The sequence below is a fragment of the Engraulis encrasicolus genome, chromosome 19 (genome assembly GCF_034702125.1).
Source record: "Engraulis encrasicolus isolate BLACKSEA-1 chromosome 19, IST_EnEncr_1.0, whole genome shotgun sequence".
NCBI classification, from domain to species: Eukaryota; Metazoa; Chordata; class Actinopteri; order Clupeiformes; family Engraulidae; genus Engraulis; species Engraulis encrasicolus.
This window is the reverse complement of record NC_085875.1, coordinates 42,014,770-42,034,769: the sequence shown is the minus strand read 5'-3', so window position 1 is coordinate 42,034,769 and position 20,000 is coordinate 42,014,770. Positions and strand designations below refer to the sequence as shown.

Sequence of the window (20,000 nt, the reverse complement as noted above, 5' to 3'; positions counted from 1 at the left end):
GCGCGTGTGTGTGCACGTGTCTCATGCGCGCGCACCCGTGCACGTCTGTCGTGTTTGTGTGTTGTGTTTGTACCGACTTATATGTGTGCGTACTGTTTGTGTTTGGTATGTGTGTGTGTCTGTCTGTATGTGTGTGTATGGGTTGGTGTCTGTGTGCATGTGTGTGTGTGTTTCTGCTTGTGTGTGTATGTGTGTGTGCGCGCGTGCCTATCTGCCTCTGTGTGTGTGTGTGTGTGTGTGTGTGTGTGTGTGTGTGTGTGTGTGTGTGTGTGTGTGTGTGTGTGTGTGTGTGTGTGAGTGTGTGTGTGTGTTTAGAGGGGGGTGGGCGGGCACTGGAATGATTCAGTGTGTGCTGAACATTAAGCAGATCACTGGCGAAGCCCTCCAGAGTCACTGCCAGCCGTGACGGCAGCCCCTGGTGGCCAGAGGAGAGAGAGAGGGGGGGCAGAGCGAGAGAGAGAGAGAGAGAGAGAGAGAGAGAGAGAGAGAGAGAGAGAGAGAGAGAGAGATAGAGAGAGAAAGAACATAAAATGTGTGTGTGTGTGTGTGTGTGTGTGTGTGTGTGTGTGTGTGTGTGTGTGTGTGTGTGTGTGTGTGTGTGTGTGTGTGAGAGAGAGAGAGAGAGAGAGAGAGAGAGAGGAGGCAGACTAAGAATGAGAATGAGAGAGAGAGAGAGAGAGAGAGAGAGAGAGAGAGAGAGAGAGAGAGAGAGAGAGAGAGAGAGAGAGAGCAGGAGGCCAGGCAACAGAGAGAGAGAGAGAGTGACAGAGAGAGTGTTAGAGTGAGAGAAAGAGAGAGAGTGAGAGAAAGACTGTTGGTTCATGTGTGTAGTTTTGTGTCCATCTCTATGCCCAACATGCTGTATGTGTATGTTGTTCGCCATTTTGTGCATGTGTGTGCCTGCATGAGTGCATGTACAGTACATTATGGACATGCTTTAGCATGCATACCGCTGCGAAATGGCTTCTTATGAGTTTCAGATACCCGCGCCGCTGCGCCAAAGATCTTTAAATTCACCCCTCAACACTCTATTTCTCTCTCTGCGTGACTACGTCATTCCTGCACCTCCTAATTGCAATATTTTCTCTTTCCCCACTGCTGCACTTGTTTTTTTCTTCTTCTTCTTTCCGTTCCTTCAGTGACGCCCCAACCTGTACTACATACTGCACAGCAGGAGAACTATTCCCCAAATCTCCCCTGCCAGCTTGGCTATATACGCAGCTAAGCTTACCGTACTGCCAGCCATTAATGTTGCTGGGAGTGGATTTGTGTGTGTGTGTGTGCTTATGTGGGGCTTTTGTGTGTGTGTGTGTGTGTTTGTGGAGCTTATGTGTTTGTGCTAGAGACTGTGTGCCCAAGTTTGTGTGTGTGTGTGTGTGTGTGTGTGTGTGTGTGTGTGTGTGTGTGTGTGTGTGTGTGTGTGTGTGTGTGTGTGTGTGTGTGTGTGTGTGTGTGTGTGGATGTGTGTGTTTTGTGTGTGTGTGTTTTGTGTGTGTGTCTTTGAGTCTATGTATATCTGTGTGTGTGTGTGTGTGTGTGTGTGTGTGTGTGTGTGTGTGTGTGTGTGTGTGTGTGTGTGTGTGTGCTTGTAAGTGTTGTTGTGTGTGCATGTGTGTGCGCGCGCGTGCGTGCATGTGAGTGTGTGAGTGTGTCTTTGAGGCTGTGTACTGTATATCTGTGTATGTGTGTGTGCTTGTAAGTGTTGTTGTTGTGTGTGTGTGTGTGTGTGTGTGTGTGTGTGTGTGTGTGTGTGTGTGTGTGTGTGTGTGTGTGTGTGTGTGTGTGTGTGTGTGTGTGTGTGTGTGTGTGTGTGTGTGCGCGTGCGCACGTGTTTGTATGCGTGTGTGTGTGTGTTGTGGGTAAATGATGAGCAGCCTACCTGGCATCCTTGTTCCAGAGAGAAATGCTTAAGGTAAACACTCCTGCCAGGAACATTAGTGCTTCCTGTTACACTGCAGCACTAACTGTGCTAAGGGCGTGAGGGAGAGAGAGAGAGAGAGAGAGAGAGAGAGAGAGAGAGAGAGAGAGAGAGAGAGAGAGAGAGAGAGAGAGAGGGAAAAAAGAGCTAGCGAGAACAAGAAAGAAAATGAGACAGCTGAAAGAAAGAAAAATAGAGCTAGAGAAAGAGAGAAATAAAGAAAGGGAGAGAGAGAAAGAGAGGGGGAGAGAGTGTGTGTGAGAGAGAAAGAGAGAGAGAGAAAGAGAGAGAGAGAGAGAGAGAAAGAGAGAGAGAGAGAGAGAGGGAGAGGGGGCGAGAGCGTGAAACTAGCGAGCTGTGGCGGTGTCATGAAGCTAACACAACCAATGTGACCGGCCTGGTGCCCCTCAGGCCTCCGCCTGACACAGATAATCGATGGAGGGGAGAAAAATGTGGCGGAGATGCTCGTATGTACGGCGTGCGGGGATGGGGGGCCAGTTCCGGTCTGCACCGGTTGGAGTACCAGCAGCCCCTAGACTACCCGAGCCAGTGCCACTGACAACTTTGGCCGGGCCCAGGACAAAGTCATCTGTAAGGGCCCCCCTCCAACCCATACATAAATAATGAGGTACCCACAAATTCTGGGCCCCATCCATCTCTATCTTGGTCCAGGAGGGCAACTGACCCCTTTGTCCCCGTCGCGGTCACATCCCTGCCCTGATCAGCCGGCAGGCTATTGCTGTGGAGAGGAGCGAGAGGAGAGTGCGGTGGCAGGTGGTTGGGGCCGTGGCCCCTGGCAGAGACAGGGGCCCCAAAGCCCAGGGACACTTCATTATCTGGCCGCTCGAGCATACCTTTAGCACTTGACATCACCGGGGCCTTTTCTGGTTCACTCAACCCTTTTAGGATAATCAGTGAGGCGTGCCTACCCCACCTACCTACCCGCCCGCCCGGCGGCCAACCAGCCAGCCTCTTTGCTCATGGGATAAACAAAATAAATAGATAAATAAATAAATAAACACAAATGTTCCAGAGCTGGGCTGCATTTCTCGAAACCATAGTTGCTAACTTTGTAAGCTACTTTGTCATTTTCCATGCAATTTCCCATTGGCAACTACTCAAGTTGCTAACTGGCTAACAACTACGCTTTCGAGAAATGCACCCCTGGGTTCTCGGAGAAAGAGAGGGGGTGTTCGGGGTGGCAAGGGACTTAAAAGCTGACCTTGGTCTTCCGAGCTGGGAGGAAAGAGAGAGAGAGAAAAAAACATCGACCCCACTCTCTCTCTTGTATGGATCCATCCTCCAACCAATCAATGCTCCGCCTTGTAATTGACTTTGTAACATGTCTGGTGACAGAGATGTGTCCGTGTCTTACAAGTAATGGCTTCTATGGTGTCAAAAGGTACAGTGTAGAGTGCAGTACGAGTGGAATGGGGCTCTAGGAGGCGTTTCCCAGGCCATATTGGTTTACTGTATATACATATTGTAGTGCTTCTCAACAGGGGCGCTACAGCCCCCCAGGGGGCGTTGAGAAGGATATAGCTGAGTGGGGACGGGGCTTAATTCCCAATGGGGGGCATTAGTCTATTTCATTTTTCAATATTAAGGGGACATTTGCAGGCTTACGATGAGGTTGAGAACCACTAACATATTGTGTGTTGTACATGTATGTAGCTAAGGTATGTTTGTTTGTGTGTAAATGTGTGCCTACTGTACATGTGTGTGTGCGTGCGCGTGCGTGCGTGCGCATGCGTGTGCGTGCGTGCGCGTGCGTGCGTACATGTCACTCTATTTTTATACATACTGCAAGGGTATGGGCATGTGCTCGTGGTTCTAGGTACACCATATGTCTGTGCTTGCGGGTGTGTGGATGCGTGTGACTGTGCATGTGATAGTGCATGTGCATATGAGTTTGTGTGTGTGTGTGTGTGTGTGTGTGTGTGTGTGTGTGTGTGTGTGTGTGTGTGTGTGTGTGTGTGTGTGTCTGTCTGTGTGTGAGTGAGTGAGTGAGTGAGAGAGAGAGAAAGCGAGAGAGAGAGAGAGAGATTGTTTCAGTGTGTGTGTGTGTGTGTGTGTGTGTGTGTGTGTGTGTGTGTGTGTGTGTACATACAGTGTGTGTGTACATACAGTGTGTGTGTGTGTGTGTATGTACAGTGTGTATGTGTGTGTTTGTGTGTACGTAAAGTGTGTTTTTGTGTGTGTGTGTGTGTGTGTGTGTGTGTGTGTGTGTGTGTGTGTGTGTGTGTGTGTGTGGTGTCAGTGCTCTGGTGCCTTGACTTATGAAGAGGAGCAGGTCACTGATCCCCATCCACCAGCACACTGCTGCTTCTGTTTGGCTACATTTTTAAGGAGCTGTAACTCAACGCCTGCTGGCCTAACCTTTGCCAAGACCTTACGCGACCCGCTTTTGGTGTGCCGTTATTTACGTCGTAACCGCCTTACAAACACCATTAATCAATTCATTACTGGTGTCCCCCCTCCCCCCAGTTTGGAGCGGTAGCGGGCACAGACTAATATTACATTAGGATCGGATGCCGCGTTTGACGGACACGGTACACGGTCGGTCATGCACACACAGCAGGCATCGTCCACCCGAGCATAACGGGGGGCATAATGAGCTAGCTCAAACTAGCGCTCACTCTCTAGCTGCCTAGAGGCTGTTTCATTTACAACAATGACACACAACGCTTGATAGCACGTCGCTCTCGGTCGGGGCGATATAAAAAAAATAACACAACGCGATACATATTTAATCAACCATAGAAAGCAAGTAAAATAATAATAATAAAAAAATGAGAGAGGCAATGTGATGATGGGGTGTACATAAAAGGGGTAAAAAGCTTCACCAAAGGCGGGAAAATCATGGGGAAGAAATGGGCACAGGGATAGGAAAAGGAAGCCTTGGCTTTTCTCTTTTCTTCCCGCCGCACTGAGGTAGTATAAATTATTTTCTATATTACGAGCGAATTGACGCGCACGGCGGGAAAAGTGCTAAAATGTGCGTTTTTTTCCCCACCGCCCTCCCTTTATAATGAATGATCTGCTTGGCTGCGTCTCACATCAAGCTCAGCGTGTCCCCCTCGGCAGGGAAGCTTTTGCCCAGAGAAACCAGAGGAGAAGGACAAGCCTGTGTGCTCCCCCACCAAGAAAAAAATATAAGAGAATGACATGGAAAAAAATACCACACCAGAGAGAGAGACACACAGAGAGAGAGAGAGACAGAGACAGAGAGAGAGAGAGTGAAAAGAAAAAAAAATCTTCATGAGCATTTCCTGTTCTATGGCTGTTAGGGAGACAAAAAAGAAACAAGAGGCATGGAGGCGTGGTGCGGGTGGTGGGCAAGGAGTGGTGACGGGTGGTTGCAGGGGTAGGATTGGGGGTGGTGGTGGTGGTAGAGGTAGGGCCTCCTAATATTATTATTACGGCATTAAGGGATGGCTGCTTTTCAGGTTTGGGGATCTGTGGTTATTATTCTCTTCCTAATGGGACGATGGGAATCCTGCCTCTGCAGGCTGTAATGAAACGCCTCTACCCCCACTCCTGCTGCTTCCAGAACCCCCTTCTCTCTCTCCCTCTCTCTCTCTCCCTCTCTCTCTCTTCACTCCCTCTCTCTCGTCCCCTCTGGAGCCTCGCCTCTGTCACAGGTTGCGGGGTTGAACAGCCAGCAAGCCAGCCAGAAAACAAGCCAGCCAGCCGAAATACAGTGCACAGCACCACCAATTCTCGGCACCCCCCAATTGCCACCTTCTCTCTCTCTCTCTCTCTCTCTCTCTCTCTCACTCCCTGCCACCAAACCCCACCATCTTCATCTTCCACAGCACCCCCAATTCCCACCTCCGCTCTCTCTCTCTCAATTCTCAGCACCCCCAATTCCCACCTTCTCTCTCTCTCTCTCTCTCTCTCTCTCTCTCTCTCTCTCTCTCTCTCTCTCTCTCTCTCTCTCTCCCTGCCACCAAACCCCACCCCATCTTCATCTTCCACACCACCACCACCACCACCACCACCACCTCAACAGCCGTGCACCATGCACCTCATTCACACCAGGCTTGATGGCTTGATCGGAGCCCGCTCATTCATACCGTTAATGATGCGTTTGCAAGCAATTTATACACCTGTTGTCAGGCGGCAAATGAGAACGCTGGGGCGATGACACTTGAGAGATCGCTCTCAACAGCCGCGATAATTGGGACGCCATGAAAGCCTCATAACTCCGAAATGGTGGCGGCGGCGGCGGCATTGTCTGCGATTAAGAACCTCTGTATAGTGCTGATGGTTTAATCATTATTCTGGTACAGGGGTGCATTTCATCTCTCTTTCTCTCTCTCCCTTATTATGTCGCTCTCTCTCTTTCTGTCTCTCTCCCTTATTTTTATTTTTTTACAAAAAACATTTTCGGGTGACATTAAGCCATAGAAATGAATGCGCTAACTTTCTTTTAAATTCAATTTGCCGAACGTTCACATGTGGCGGGGGAAACAGTGGTGCACTATTGCTCTTCAGCGTGGAAACAACAGATGCTACAGAACAGCAGCACACAGTCAGACTCAAGAAAAAGAATAAAAAGGAAAGAAGAGAAAAGAAGGGAAAGGAGGAAGCAGTAGGTGTTCCGTCGAGACGGGCTGCTTCGTCGAGATGAGCTACCAATAGGCTGTTACTATACTGCCCTACAAAGGCAACATGCAGTAACTACGCCAACACTGAAACTGAGAAAATTGCCTTAGAAGTATTGTTATTAGGTTGTATATTGCAGTTGCTGCAAATTTGACATCGCAATATCTCTAAAACGATTTGTCTTTCTCACAAGATAAAGGAGGTGTTATGAAGACCACTTTCAGTCTAAACGCAATTTTGAAAAAATATGTAGTTACTGCACTATATCCTTTGTAGGGCTGTATAGTCCACACTCTTATCCAACCTTGTAAGGTCACTATTGTGGTGCGCTGCACTGCAACGGCTTGGTAGCTCAGCTCGACGGTTAGCTGGTAGCAACACGACACTGGCAGCTTACCGATCATGGGCGACTCGATGAAGCTCCAGGTGTTGGTCTGGGGCAGGTAGGACTGTAGGACCCCCGCCGAGCGGCTGGCCTCGTTCACGCCCCCGAACACGTAAATCTTGCCCCCGCACACGGTGGCGGCCGCAGAGTGCACCGGCTTGGGGAGCGGCGACACAGTCTCCCACTGATTTGTGATGGTGTCGTACCTGAGGAGAGAGAGAGATACAGAGAGAGAGAAAGAGGGAAGAGAAGAGAGAGAGAGGGTCAAAGCGCGGTTAACACCAGATAACGCCACCAGACACAATTCACCCTTCTTCTTGTTCGGCACAACGGGAGATTGCCAAGTAGGATCCCTGTTTAGTCGAGGGAAAAAAAGAGAGCTTGCTCGGATGTGCTTACAAAATAGCATATAGGATACAGCATGTATCTGTGCAGAATGTTACGGTACATTATTCTTCTGAAAAGGTCATGAAGAGTTGCTGTACGACAGCCAATTAAGCACTTCTACAGTCTGTAGAGACCAAAATCAATGGGCTAACCTTAATTGCAAAAAAATCATTTCCAGCTTAGTCTTACACTAGATGTCACACTGTTTTTTATTTATTTTTTGCTTGCCATTATTGGACATTCAGTAGCTATATAAACAAAACAAAGATGTGATAATGTAAGATAAATGGAGAAACTATTTTTTGTGGATGTAATTTAGTTTATGTCAGTACATACGCGCGTACACACACACACAAATTATAAATGAATGTATAATGTGTTAGGTATGTCCTTGATTGCATATGTGGGTTACATCTTTCATTGCCCTCAAGAGTCTCCCAGGAGATCTGTCACCTTCTAATCAACTCAGGCTGTGAAGGGGTATGGAAACTAAGTCTGTATTTAATATTTAATGATCACAATATTTTCAAGCCCATAATAAATTCACAAGCTGCAAACTGATATTCGAGCACTGAACATGAGACTACCTAAAATAACCAACAAGTCCTTGTGCAAATTTAACAGAAAAATATAACAGCACCAAGGGCTAAGTGGTCCGATAGTACACACTCTCTACGTGACATGGACACCTGAGAGGAAAGGGAAAAAAACCTCTTTTTAGAATTGAGTGACGTGGCAGTTAGCAATTGAGCTCATTAAAAATTCGGCCTCAACCCAGCTCCAGCCCTCGGCCCCTCTTATCTGTCCGACGTGAACACAAGCACCCCAACAGGTCAGTGCGGGATGAGATAGTGCAACGCGATATGAGAGGGCCGACCGAGCGCTCTCTCTGATTGAGGCCCTGGCTAACCCAGATTCCATATCCAGATCCAACACTCAATCCTGGAAGGGGAACCTTTAGGGAGCAGGGGCGAGACGGCCGCTGAGATTACCTGTTAGTGGGCCGAAAATTGAGCAGGGAATGGGGGAGGCAGCTGAACGAGTCACTCCGAATCAGTCCATGATGAGCTTTAATAGGTGTGTGCAGTCGAAGAAAAAATGCAGCAGTTTCAGTGCTGGGCTAGCTGCCGCACGTTTTTTGTGTGCCCATGGGGGGCCATGGGTTGAAAAAACAAAAAAAAACAAAAAAAAACATAACGGACACCTATTAAATGCAAAGTAACATGTATAAAAATACACACTCCTCAATCTCAACCACTATCGCTTCCTCCTCTTCCACAGCAACAACAGCACTGCAGAGCATCCGATCCCCCACATGGGAGCTCCACTGCTGGTAGTGATGGTGGCTGTGGAGGTGTTATACGGCCCTCGCGCTGGAACAGCGCACCACTATATTGATGGCTAATTTATGAGCGCTGCGCTACAGTGCTTCATTCCCTTACAAATGCCAATGAAACTAGAACCAGAGGCAGATGGCCCACGCGGATTGCTCCAACGCGACTGTGCCATCACGATTCACTTTCTTTCCCCTTGGTGCTCCTTCAAAAGATGACGACGTTCGTTCATTTGTTAGCTCGCTCGCTTGTTTACTCGCTCCTTCGTTAGTTCTCTTGGTTGGGTTGCCAGCGTAACAGCACTCGACTGTGGCGGCAGACAGACATTGGCAGATCGCGCCAGCTGCTCTGTTCGGCTGCTCACCACTCACTCTCACTCTATCTCTCTCTCCCTCTCTCCCTCTCCCCGTCTCTGTCGTTTTCCCCGCGGGAGCCGCGTGTTTGCTGGACTTATTTACATGCAGCTTTTGGCCACCAAGCTCCTCTTCTCCTCCCCGCAGGCACCAGCCATTCGGCGGGTCAGAACTTGATCCAACACAATTAACTATGGACAACTGGACTCCGCATGGACAAATGTGCATGTGGGTGTGTGTCTGTGTCTGTGTCTGTGTCTGTGTACGTATGTGAGTGATTCTCTAATTCGCCTACACTTTTAAGTCCGTGGATTTTATTTGGCAATTCCACTAACTATTAACTGCATCCAATGATGTTTTGGACATTAGAAAACATTTATCTTTCATATAATACAGAAAGTGTAGACATAGCATTATTTCCCTCAGCAAGAATGAATATTTAATACTGGTTTTGGGCATTTTCATGCCGTCCTGTTTTCCAAATGTCAGATTCAGTCTTCATATTAGCATGTAAAGAAACTTGTTTTGCCCAAGACAATTGCAAATGTTGATTCACAGTAATCATCACAATATGACAAAACTGTCAGAAAGACCACTGTCCTTTCCATTATACATGAAATTTGCCATTTTGTGTTTGTCCACGAAAACTGTGTTAACCGTGTCACGGTCTGAAACCTCCTCCATAAATCAGTAATGGTTTGGTCTTAGGCCATACGAATAACATCACGTGATGTCATAACCTCTTTGGCAGGATACGGGAAGACTTTTTGGTAAATTTTGAGCTCCATCCTTCCATAATTTAATCCATTCTTTTTCATGTTCTCATAGCGGGAAAATTGCCTGTCAACGGTGTTATCAACATATTCATAAGAATCTGAATTAGAAATCACATGTAGAAAAACACAGATAAAGCAAACAGATACATGAATTGATTAAGGTGTTGTGGTGGAACTTCTGAGGTCCTCAGTTAGCACAGCACCATAAAAATGGCTGAAATGTCAACGGTGTTACCGTCAATGGTGTTACAATTAAGTATGACAGTCAGGGTTGCCAGATGAGGCTGATGATTTCCAGCCCAAAAAGTGATCAAAATCCGCCCTAAAAACCTGCCCAATTCTATTGATTTATATGGCAGTGGGAAGGTTTTTCTGATGAATGCCATTTTTACCCGCACCCGGCCATCCTAAGCAGCCCAATTGGGCGGGAACCAGCCCAATCTGGCAACACTGATGACAGTTGAGGAGGAGTATGTTTTTGCCAATTTATATCCATATTGACAGACAAACAAACAAAATAATTTGTGTTCTAGGGAGATGGGTTTGTCTGCTCTGTTTTTTTTCTCCTAAAAAAGTGCCGACATGATCCCCTGCACTGTTGACCGTAACACAGTTGAGTAACACCGTTGAGTAACACCGTTGACTGTTTTGAAAGTGTTTTTGTGCTATTGATCCCTTATGTGTTGGAAAAATCCTATGAACATACACTAGGGATTATCTCTGGAGAAGGAAGTCTTGTGTAAGGAGGGTGACTATATTCAAATCAGACGTTACAGGGATTTATGATGAAAAATGTGTCAGTCTGTATCACAGTGACTCATAAAATCCTACTTATGAAGCTCAACAATCACATTTTCTATATCAGTTGCACAGATTAATGACAACATTACTGCTAAGGGACATAAGCACTTTCAAACATATATTGTTTCAACTCTGTAGTATTTTTATATATGTTTGAAATGACATAGTATTTGTCCATAACACTGTTGACAAAATAATTAAGCAAATGTTCGCTTTCATTAGAGTATTTATCAAATGATTTAAGATTAAGCTTGGCAATTTGTTTGTTTGGAAACTTAAATATATACACTATGTAAACATCTAGGTCATTTAGTTGAAAAAAAATACTGATAATTGACATTTTGCTTTTGCCGAAAGCGTAGGGGAATCGTAGAATCACTCATGTGTGTGAGGACGAGGTGGGCTTGGGGGGGTTGGGTGCGTCACTTGCTAAAATAAACTAAAAAGTTTACATCAACGTGGATTTTTAGGGAAGATCGGCAACAATACCATTGGCGACGACCTTGGTTTGCGGCGTCATTAATAAAATCGAGCGTTTGAACTTAAAAAGGTTTACCCAAGGGAATGTACAAATGTTCAACCGGGTGTGACAGTTATTAATAACACAATTTCTCGAAAAGGAGCGGCCAGGTAAATTGAAATACCTGACCCAGATACTAATAAAGTCATACGGTGCTGTATGTATGAATGTGGGACATTGAGTGAATGGAGGAGGCAAGCAAAGCAAGCAAAGCAAGAATAGCGTGTCTGTTGAAATGACCTCTGAGTGACCCCGACAAACCGCACACTCCCTCCACTCCACTCTCCACCCACCCAGCCGCACAGTGCTAATCCCTTGGACTGACACCTGTCCAACCCTTCAGCTGCAACACAAGCCCTTACAGTGCCACCCAGCACACACACAGGCACGCAACGCAAGAACGCACGCACACACACACGTACGCACGCGCACGCAAGCACGCGCACACACGCACGCAAGCACGCACACACACACGCACACACGCACGCACGCACGCACACACACACACACACGCACGCACGCACGCACAGAGCTACAGGAGGAGGTGTAGCCACCACAGTCCACGGATGGTGAGCAGGCCTGATTAAAAAGGCAGGCGAGTATGCAGGCAGGAAGGAAGGCAGGCCGTACATTTCTGAGGCACATTTACAGCACCACATGAGACGCCAAAACAAGTAGTTAGGGAGCTTCGGCTCTCGGAACAAAGAGCCAAGACAGCTGGGCCAGAGTGCCTGAGGACTTGGATCAGAGGCACGACTTTCGGGGAGGGGGTGAGGTGGGGTGTTTTGGGGGTGGTGGTGTTGGAGTTGGGTGGGGGGTGGTTGGGGGTCTAGCCGGTTCTCTGCTAGGATGTCAGATGAGAGGAGTGGGGGGTCTTTGGGGATGGTGGGGGTGGGTAGTGGTGGGGGTGTGTGAAGGAGTGCAGGCAGCCCGCTCGCCCGCTAGCCCGTCTGTCATCTCACGAATGTGCTTTGGTGGTCGAAAGCTGCTTCGCCCCGCGCACGGAACTCGTGACACTCGCCCTCGCGCATGGCATATGTTAATCTACCGCTCCGTAACCTTCTGCCTCGAGCCAAAGAACATCATAATATCGCGCGCTGACCTTAAAAGCTATTTAGCCGAGCAAGCTGCAACGGCCCAAGCCTCCAACCCTCCCGCTCCCTTTCCACCACACCCCACTACCTCGCCCACTCCACACGACCCCCCCAAGGAGGTTCCACATTATAAAATTAGCAGGAAAAAGGCCCTTCCACTGAGGTTTCTACATCAAGCGTTAATTAGAAAAGTAGGATAGGCAGGCATGTTAATAGCGTTTTCAGCGTCGGTTGATTCAAAGCGTACTGTACTGTAGAGCGGAGCAGGAGTCCCTATCCCGAAACCCGAGCAGAGCGCTTCCCGACAAACACAAACATCTTTTTACGGGCTCCAGATACATCAAGAGCAAACAAACAAAATTTGCTTTCATCAACAGCAATAAATTGAGTCCCACTCCCCTGAGCTGCGCTGCTAACACAATGAGCCTGGGTGCCACGGGAGAAACACACACACACACAATACAAACACGAACACGAACAAACACGCACACACACACACCAAACATGCACACGCACATAAAAACGAACCACGCATGAACAAACAAGCACACACGTGCACATCCGCACGCAAGAAAACACACGCACACGCGCGCACGCACACACACACACACACACACACACACACACACACACACACACACACACACACACACACACACACACACACACACACACACACACACACACACACACACACACACACACACACACACACACAGTTTGCTCTGTAGCCGAACAAACAACAAAGCTGGCCCTGCCCAGAGACCCTACTAGCAGCTCAAAGGTATCACAGGGGCAAAACATGGAACAACAACATCACATCACAGCCAAAACAACAGGTGAGCCTTTCTCACCAGGAAATACAGAGTTCATATTTTTGGATTTGCCTCCTTGATCCCTTAATAGAATATTTTTTCTTTCTGCCTTCATTTCTTTCCTCTCTGGGACAGTGTTTTTCAATCTCTGTGCCGTAGTGACGCACTAGTGTGCTGTGAGAGTCCATCATGTGTACCTTGGCAAATTATTCCGTGTCACATAATAAAACAACTTTTTTTTAAATTACTATATGACTATAGTAAAAGACATTCTTCTTGCATTTAAAATATTTGGAATGCTTTGAATGTCAAGCCAGGTAAAATTACATTTTTATTCCCAATGCGCTGACTCCCAAATGGAAAAAAAATGTTTTTAGTTTTTTTATAATTAATTAAAGATGCAGGTTGTGTGTGGTCTGTGCTTCAGCTTTGGTGGTGCTCACAGTCAAGGACAGCAGTTTCAAGACAAGCTGGGCTACTTCAAAATGACTAGACCCGGGGATGAATGCAACTTTTTTAGAGGTTTTTTATTTTGGTGCACAAAGTGACTGATGTTTCGGCGCACCTACGCCTTCCTCAGAGTCCTTACACCAAAATAAAAAAAACTCTAAAAAAGTTGTTAAGTGCTCCAGTCATCGCTGGGTCTAGTCACTGTGAAGTAGCCCAGCTTGTCTTGATCATTTAAAGTCCTTTGACACAAGGACACTACAACACAAATCCTTTGACCCAGAAATCTAAGTATCAACAGCGTGACAGGCTGAAACAGAACATGTTTCACAAAAGCCTTGATATCTCAGTTTGTTGCTGATTTTGGTGGATACCTGCCTTGGTTTAGCTTAGGCTAAGTCGGCAACATAGGCACCTAGTAAGAGGTTTTCACCCAGTAAGAGGTTCAAGTCTCACCTTTCAAACGAGCTTCAAATGTTTCAGTGGCTCAATCACATAATATATGCTGTGACTACAAAAAAACGTCAAAAAAAGTGTCGTCAATATTGGCTACAGCCTAGAATACAAAGTGTAGGTATTTCCTGATGATTTTATCCTTTGAAAAAAATGACCTTGGTTCAAAGAAAGGTTTAAAGCCCCCAGGTTAGTGAATCCCACTCTAAGCACTGGGCTGTCAACCTATATACCATCATCCAGGGAGCAGCAGTGTACGGTTAGGTGCCTTATTCATGGGCACGTCACCCGCAATCAACTGGTCAGTGTCCAAACGGGCAAGTCTTCTGATTTAAAGCCTAAAGGTCCAAACCAATAGGCCATGGCTGCCCCCTAGCCCACAATGCTATTGGTATGCTAGCATGTCCCTCATATGCGCATACATTGTGTTCCTATGCAACAGTTTGGAGTGGGAGCCTGGATGCGGTGTGTGTGTGTGTGTCATTTCTTTCTCTTTTTCTCTCTTCCTCTCGTCCCCCCATCTTTTTTCTTTTTTTTTGTAATGCTCTCCCTGACCCATTTCCAGGCTACGCACGGGCAATATTTGGACACGAGCAATGACGCACCTAATTGAATCACGGTCCGGCGCGGCCCTAGTGACACTCACACCATCACTCATGGGGTGTATTTGTGTGTGAGTGTGTGCATGCCCCCGGGTGTGTGCATGACTGTGTGTGTGTGTATGTGTACGTGGGTGAAGCAGAAAGAGAGAGAGAGTATGTGTGTGTGTATTCGTGCTTGTGCACATCTGCCTGTGTTTGTGTGTGTGTGTGTGTGTGTATGTGTGTGTGTGTCTGTTTACATTCACAGTGTGTTCGTGTATCTGTGTGTGTGTGTGTGTGTTTACATTCACAGTGTGTTCGTGTATCTGTGTGTGTGTGTGTGTGTGTGTGTGTGTGTGTGTGTGTGTGTGTGTGTGTGTGTGTCTGTGTGTGTGTGTGTGTGTGTGTGTGTCTGTGTGTGTACTTGCGTGCATGCATGTCTGTGTGTGTGTGATGGGGGGGGGGGGGGGGTCGTTTACTGCACCCATCCTCTCGGCAGGCTCACAGCATGAAGCCCCATGCACAGCGCTGTACTACACGGCCCACAGCACCAGACACAACCGATGTCCCTGCCACGCTGCACAGCAGACAAACTGGGCCAAGGTTGCCACACAATAACTCCACTAGACAAACTCCCTCTGTCCAGCACATCCCATGGCCGCACGTATGGAGAGAGAGAGAGAGAGAGGGAGGGAGAGGGAGAGGAAAAGAGGGAGGGAGGGAGGAAAAGAGGGAGGGAGGGAAAGAGGGAGAGAGGAAATAAGGGAAAAAAGGGAAGGGGAGAGGTGGAGAGGTGGAAAAGAAAGGGGAGGGGAGGGGAGGAAAGGTAGAGGCGGACTGCTGTTTTTTTTGTACAGGGGAGAAAGAAAAGAGGGCACCTTGAAGAGCGGTGGACTGAGGGGGAATGAGAGAGAGAGAGAGAGAGAGAGAGAGAGAGAGAGAGAGAGAGAGAGAGAGAGAGAGAGAGAAAGAAAGAGAGAGAGAGAGAGATGGACAGACCAGAGAAAGAGATTGCATGTGCGCGCACGTGAGTGTGTGTCATGGACAGAGAGTTAGTGTGTGTATGTGTGTGTGTGTGTGTGTGTGCGTGTGCGCGCGTCTTTGTGTGTGTGTGTGTGTGCACGTATGTACATGTATATGCGGGAGAGCTATATAGAGAGAGACAGAGATGGAGAGAGAAAATGAAGAGAGACTTGTCTGTTACGGTAAGGTGCGGTAAGATGTGGTGCGATGCGGTGCGATGCGGTGCGGTGTGGGGGCGAAGGCAGGAGAGCAGGAGAGGAGATGGGGGGGGGAGGGGGAGGGCTGGAGGAGCTGTCACACTCAGGTAGCCTCCTGCTCACGTCGGTCCGTGGGCTAATTGGATTTGTATATTCCAGCGCTCAAGTGAAGGGGGCATTAGTATGGGGCCACTGTAGCACTGCCTCACGCTGCTCCTGCTGTTCTGGAGAGAGAGAGAGATGGAGAGAGAGAGAGAGAGAGAGGAGGGGTGGCAGAAAGGGAGGGAAAGAGATGAGGAGGGAGAGAGATGGGGAGAGAGAGAGAGAGAGAGAGAGAGAGAGAGAGAGAGAGAGAGAGAGAGAGAGAGAGAGAGAGAGAGAGAGAGAGAAGTAGCAAGACAGAGTGAAAAAAGAGTGCGAGCGAGGGAATGAGAAGGAATGACAGAGTGACAGAAAGAGACGAAGGCGGATAAGGAGTGAGTGAGAGGGAGCAACAAAGAGAGAGTGATAGAGAAGAAAGAGTGATAGAGAAGAGAGAGAAGGAGTGAGTGCAAGAAAGAGAAAGGGTTGTAACTGCTGTGTAGAGTGAGAGAGAGAGAGAGAGAGAGAGAGAGAGAGAGAGGGGGAGAGAGAGAGAGAGAGAGAGAGAGAGGGGGAGAGAGAGAGAGAGAGAGAGAGAGAGAGGAGTGACGGTCTGAGAAGGAGAGAGGGCTGTAGCTACTCAGCTGCTGTGAGGAGGAGAGGGGAGGTGAAGAGAGGAGAGGAGAGGAGAGGAGAGGAGAAAGGAGGGGGGAGAGGAGAGGAGGAGAGGAGAAGAGAGGAGGAGAGGAGCGACAGGGCAGTAGGCAGCAGCTGGCAGTGACATGGCGAAGGCGTGAGCTGGTGGCTCGGGCCTCATTACCAGGCTAAGGGCCCATCCATCCCTCCCTGCCCCTCTCTCCCTGCATCCCTCCCTTCCTCTATCGCTTTCTCTGTCCATCCATTCATGATCCCTCCTTCCCTTCCCTCTACATATCTCTCTCTCCCTCCCTCTATTCCTCGCTCCCTCCATCTCTTAATCTACCCATGATCCCTCTATCTCTCTCTCTACCTCATCCATCGTCCCTCAATCCACTCCTCCATCACTGCATCCCTTCATCCTTTCATCCCTTCCCCACTCTCTACATCCATCTTGTCCCTCTCTCCCTCCATCACCCTACCTGTATACCTTCGATGTTTTTCTCTCCCTCTCTCTCTCCATCCTTCCCTCTTTTCTCCCTCCATCCTCTCTCTCTCCCTAAATCTATCCACCCACCCCTCCCTCCCTCTCTCCCTCTCTCCGTCTCTCCATCAGGGTGTGAGAGGAGGATTAGGGAGTCCTGCCGTTGTTGGTCAGCCTCCGTGCTGCTTAGCTGCTGCTGCTGTGGCTGCTGTCTCCAAGATGCCACCAAGATGCACTCAGCACGCACAAGGCCCTGTCTATAAATATTTCCACGCATGCACGCACGCACACGCACACACACACACACGCGCACACGCACACGCACACGCACACACACCCTTCTCTCTCTTTTCTCTCTCTCCTGCCTGTCCGTTGGTCCCAGGTCTCTCTCTCTCTCTCTTCGTGCCATGTCTCAGTCTCCCTCTCCCCCTCTCTCAAGGTTAGCACATCCATTCTTTCTGTGCAATCTCTTCCTCGTTAGCAAGAGAAAAAAAGGAGAGCAGGCTAGCAAGCCCCTGGGAATCTGTGATCGATACCTTTCCATCCCAATCCATTATGTCTCCTCTCCAAATACATAACAAATGTTGTTCCCACTGCTAAAGCGTGCCGCATGCGTGGCTATTCTCTCTGCAAAAGGGAGCAGTGGGAGAGTGGAAGAAAAGCATACGCCGTTTTGCACCCAAAGAGCGGCGAGAGACCACACAAATGAACGAAAAATTGAAGAAAGCAAACAAATTGGAGTGAAAAATTAGCTTTTCCTCATATCCAATAATTGATTGCTACACAAAAGGGGCCACACAAACAAAGGAAGAAACATGAAGAAAAGAGTGATTGGAAAGAAAAAATGTGTTTTTCCATCACATCCATTAACTGATTGCCACACTGCTCATACAAAAAACTTGGTCATTTGTGCAGCGGCACCGCAGGCAAAACGTTACACACTTGCCCATTAGAGGCGCTTTTCTTTCAGCATTACGTGCAATTAAATATTAACCATCTACACTTAATCTGCATGCAATTAGAATGGCTAATGGCGCTTGATTTCATTGCAGCTGACTTGTATCGATAGCTGCACGGCCCGTCACTCAATTGGAGAATCGAACACACACACACACACAAACATACACAAACACAAACACACGAACACACACAAGTAGACACACACACACACACACACACACACACACACACACACACACGTACACACACACGCGTGTGGGCGCACGCCACCGATCTCACCCTTCTGAAGAAACCCTCTTTACGATCGTTAATAAAAACAACAAATGCTTAATTCATTATTGACGGAGAGTGTGGGGTGTGTAATAGGAGGGAATACAGGCTGGCAGAGAGAGAGAGAGAGAGAGAGAGGGAGAGAGAGAGAGAGAGAGAGGGAGAGAGAGCGAGAGCAAGAGCGAGAGAGAGCGAGAGCGCACGTGCACACGAGAGAGAGACAGAGAGAGAGAGAGAGAGAGCGAGAGAGAGATCGACGTGGGTGGGTGGGTGCATGTTTCCCTTCAGTGTTTGAGTGGAGTAGGCCCTGGATGTTGATCAGACGCTCCTCTCCTCTCCTACTAAAGCCAGGCTGCCTTTTCATTAGGCCCACCACCATCAGCAGCCGCAGCAGCAGTTATGCACACTTTACAACTCCTACTTACAGTAGACACAAGAGAAGAGAAGACAGGGGGGATGGGAATCAAACCGCCCATCACCAGAGGTGTAGAAAGAAGACGTAGAAGGAAATTCAGTACAACAGTAGTACATGATATTGCATAGCATTGACACCAGTTATTCCTCTGTAACTAATAGAGGTTTTAATTAGAGGTTTTTCTTCCACTTTATTTCCACACCGTCCTATCACACAGACATTGATAAATTATGTATATCAAATACACACATAGTATTCTGTACACACGTACCGTATAGGTATAATACTACGATCTCTTTTTCAAAAATGCCATATAAACCAAATGCTATGTAGTTAAACTCCCCACCACAAAAGCATAATGCATGCGCATACATACAGCCGCAGTTATGAATCTCAGTGGTGTACACTTTACTACTACTCCTACTTAGTATGGAGAGAGAGGAGGGTGGATGGATTGCGACACACCATATCAAATACACACACAGACTGATATACAGTACACATAAACCTGTGCACACAGCTAGCCCACCACATCAACACACACATTCCGTACTAAAAAGCCACACCACACATGTGAGCATACTCAAGCAGTTATGGACAGGCCCGCCGACGGACAACAAAGGGGCATGTTGTCCCGGGCCCAGGGAGATAGAGGGCCCAGATTGTTAATTTCGTCAACCAGGACGATGACGAAAATATTTCGTCAACGCCCCTTTTTCCCGTGACGATGACGAGACGATGACGCATAAAAATTGCTTCCAGAACATAAAAATATGACGAAAATAAAAAAATATTTTCGTTAAGGAGACTAAGACGAGACGAAATTTACAAGCCATGGACGAATGGACATTATTAAAAATTGTATTGTTTAAAATTAATTTGTAATTGTTATCGTTTCTTGAACTTCATAGAAGATTATGCGCTGTTGCCCTGTTTGTCTCTGCTGGCAATGCCTGGCGCTGGTGCGGCTCAATCAGTAGTAGCCTAGTTCAGTGAGTCCTGTTCAGTTTAGACCCTAACATGTTTCCCAGAAAGAGAAAAAGAAAGAGTCGACGTTGAGGCAAGTGTTAATTTTGAAACATGTTCAACCCTTTTGTCCATAACGAAGACATGTGTGTTTGTGCAGTCATGATAATAGTGCTACCGTCACTCGCGCCAATCTTCCTCTGATGCTGTCATTTTAAAACTCCTCGAGCTTCCTCTATTTCCCTTTCCACTTACACGTACGCATACACCGACGTCCGTTGTCTGTTCTTTTGTAATGTTTGCTATATTGGTTGTTTAACCGTATGAATAGGCAGTTTGCAAGCAAATCATGAAGATCGGATTCATGCATTTATTTAGATCAGACACACCGGGAGACGTTTAAGAGATGCGCGCGCCACAGGGGAAACGTTGTTTAAGTAGTCTAAACAGAGGCACGGCTACTGTAGTTTTGATAAGAATCAATGTGTGGGCG

At 47.7% G+C, this 20,000-nt stretch overlaps 1 protein-coding gene across 2 annotated transcripts in view; it reads right to left on the bottom strand.

The window, feature by feature from the left end:
- Positions 1–20,000, bottom strand: part of LOC134435475 (kelch-like protein 29) — a 161,714-nt gene that overhangs the window by 9,636 nt on the left and 132,078 nt on the right. For both annotated transcript variants that reach the window (XM_063184476.1, XM_063184475.1), the window contains one exon: positions 6,927–7,120. In XM_063184476.1, the coding sequence (XP_063040546.1) occupies positions 6,927–7,120 (194 nt within the window). The remainder of the gene's footprint in view (positions 1–6,926; positions 7,121–20,000) is intronic.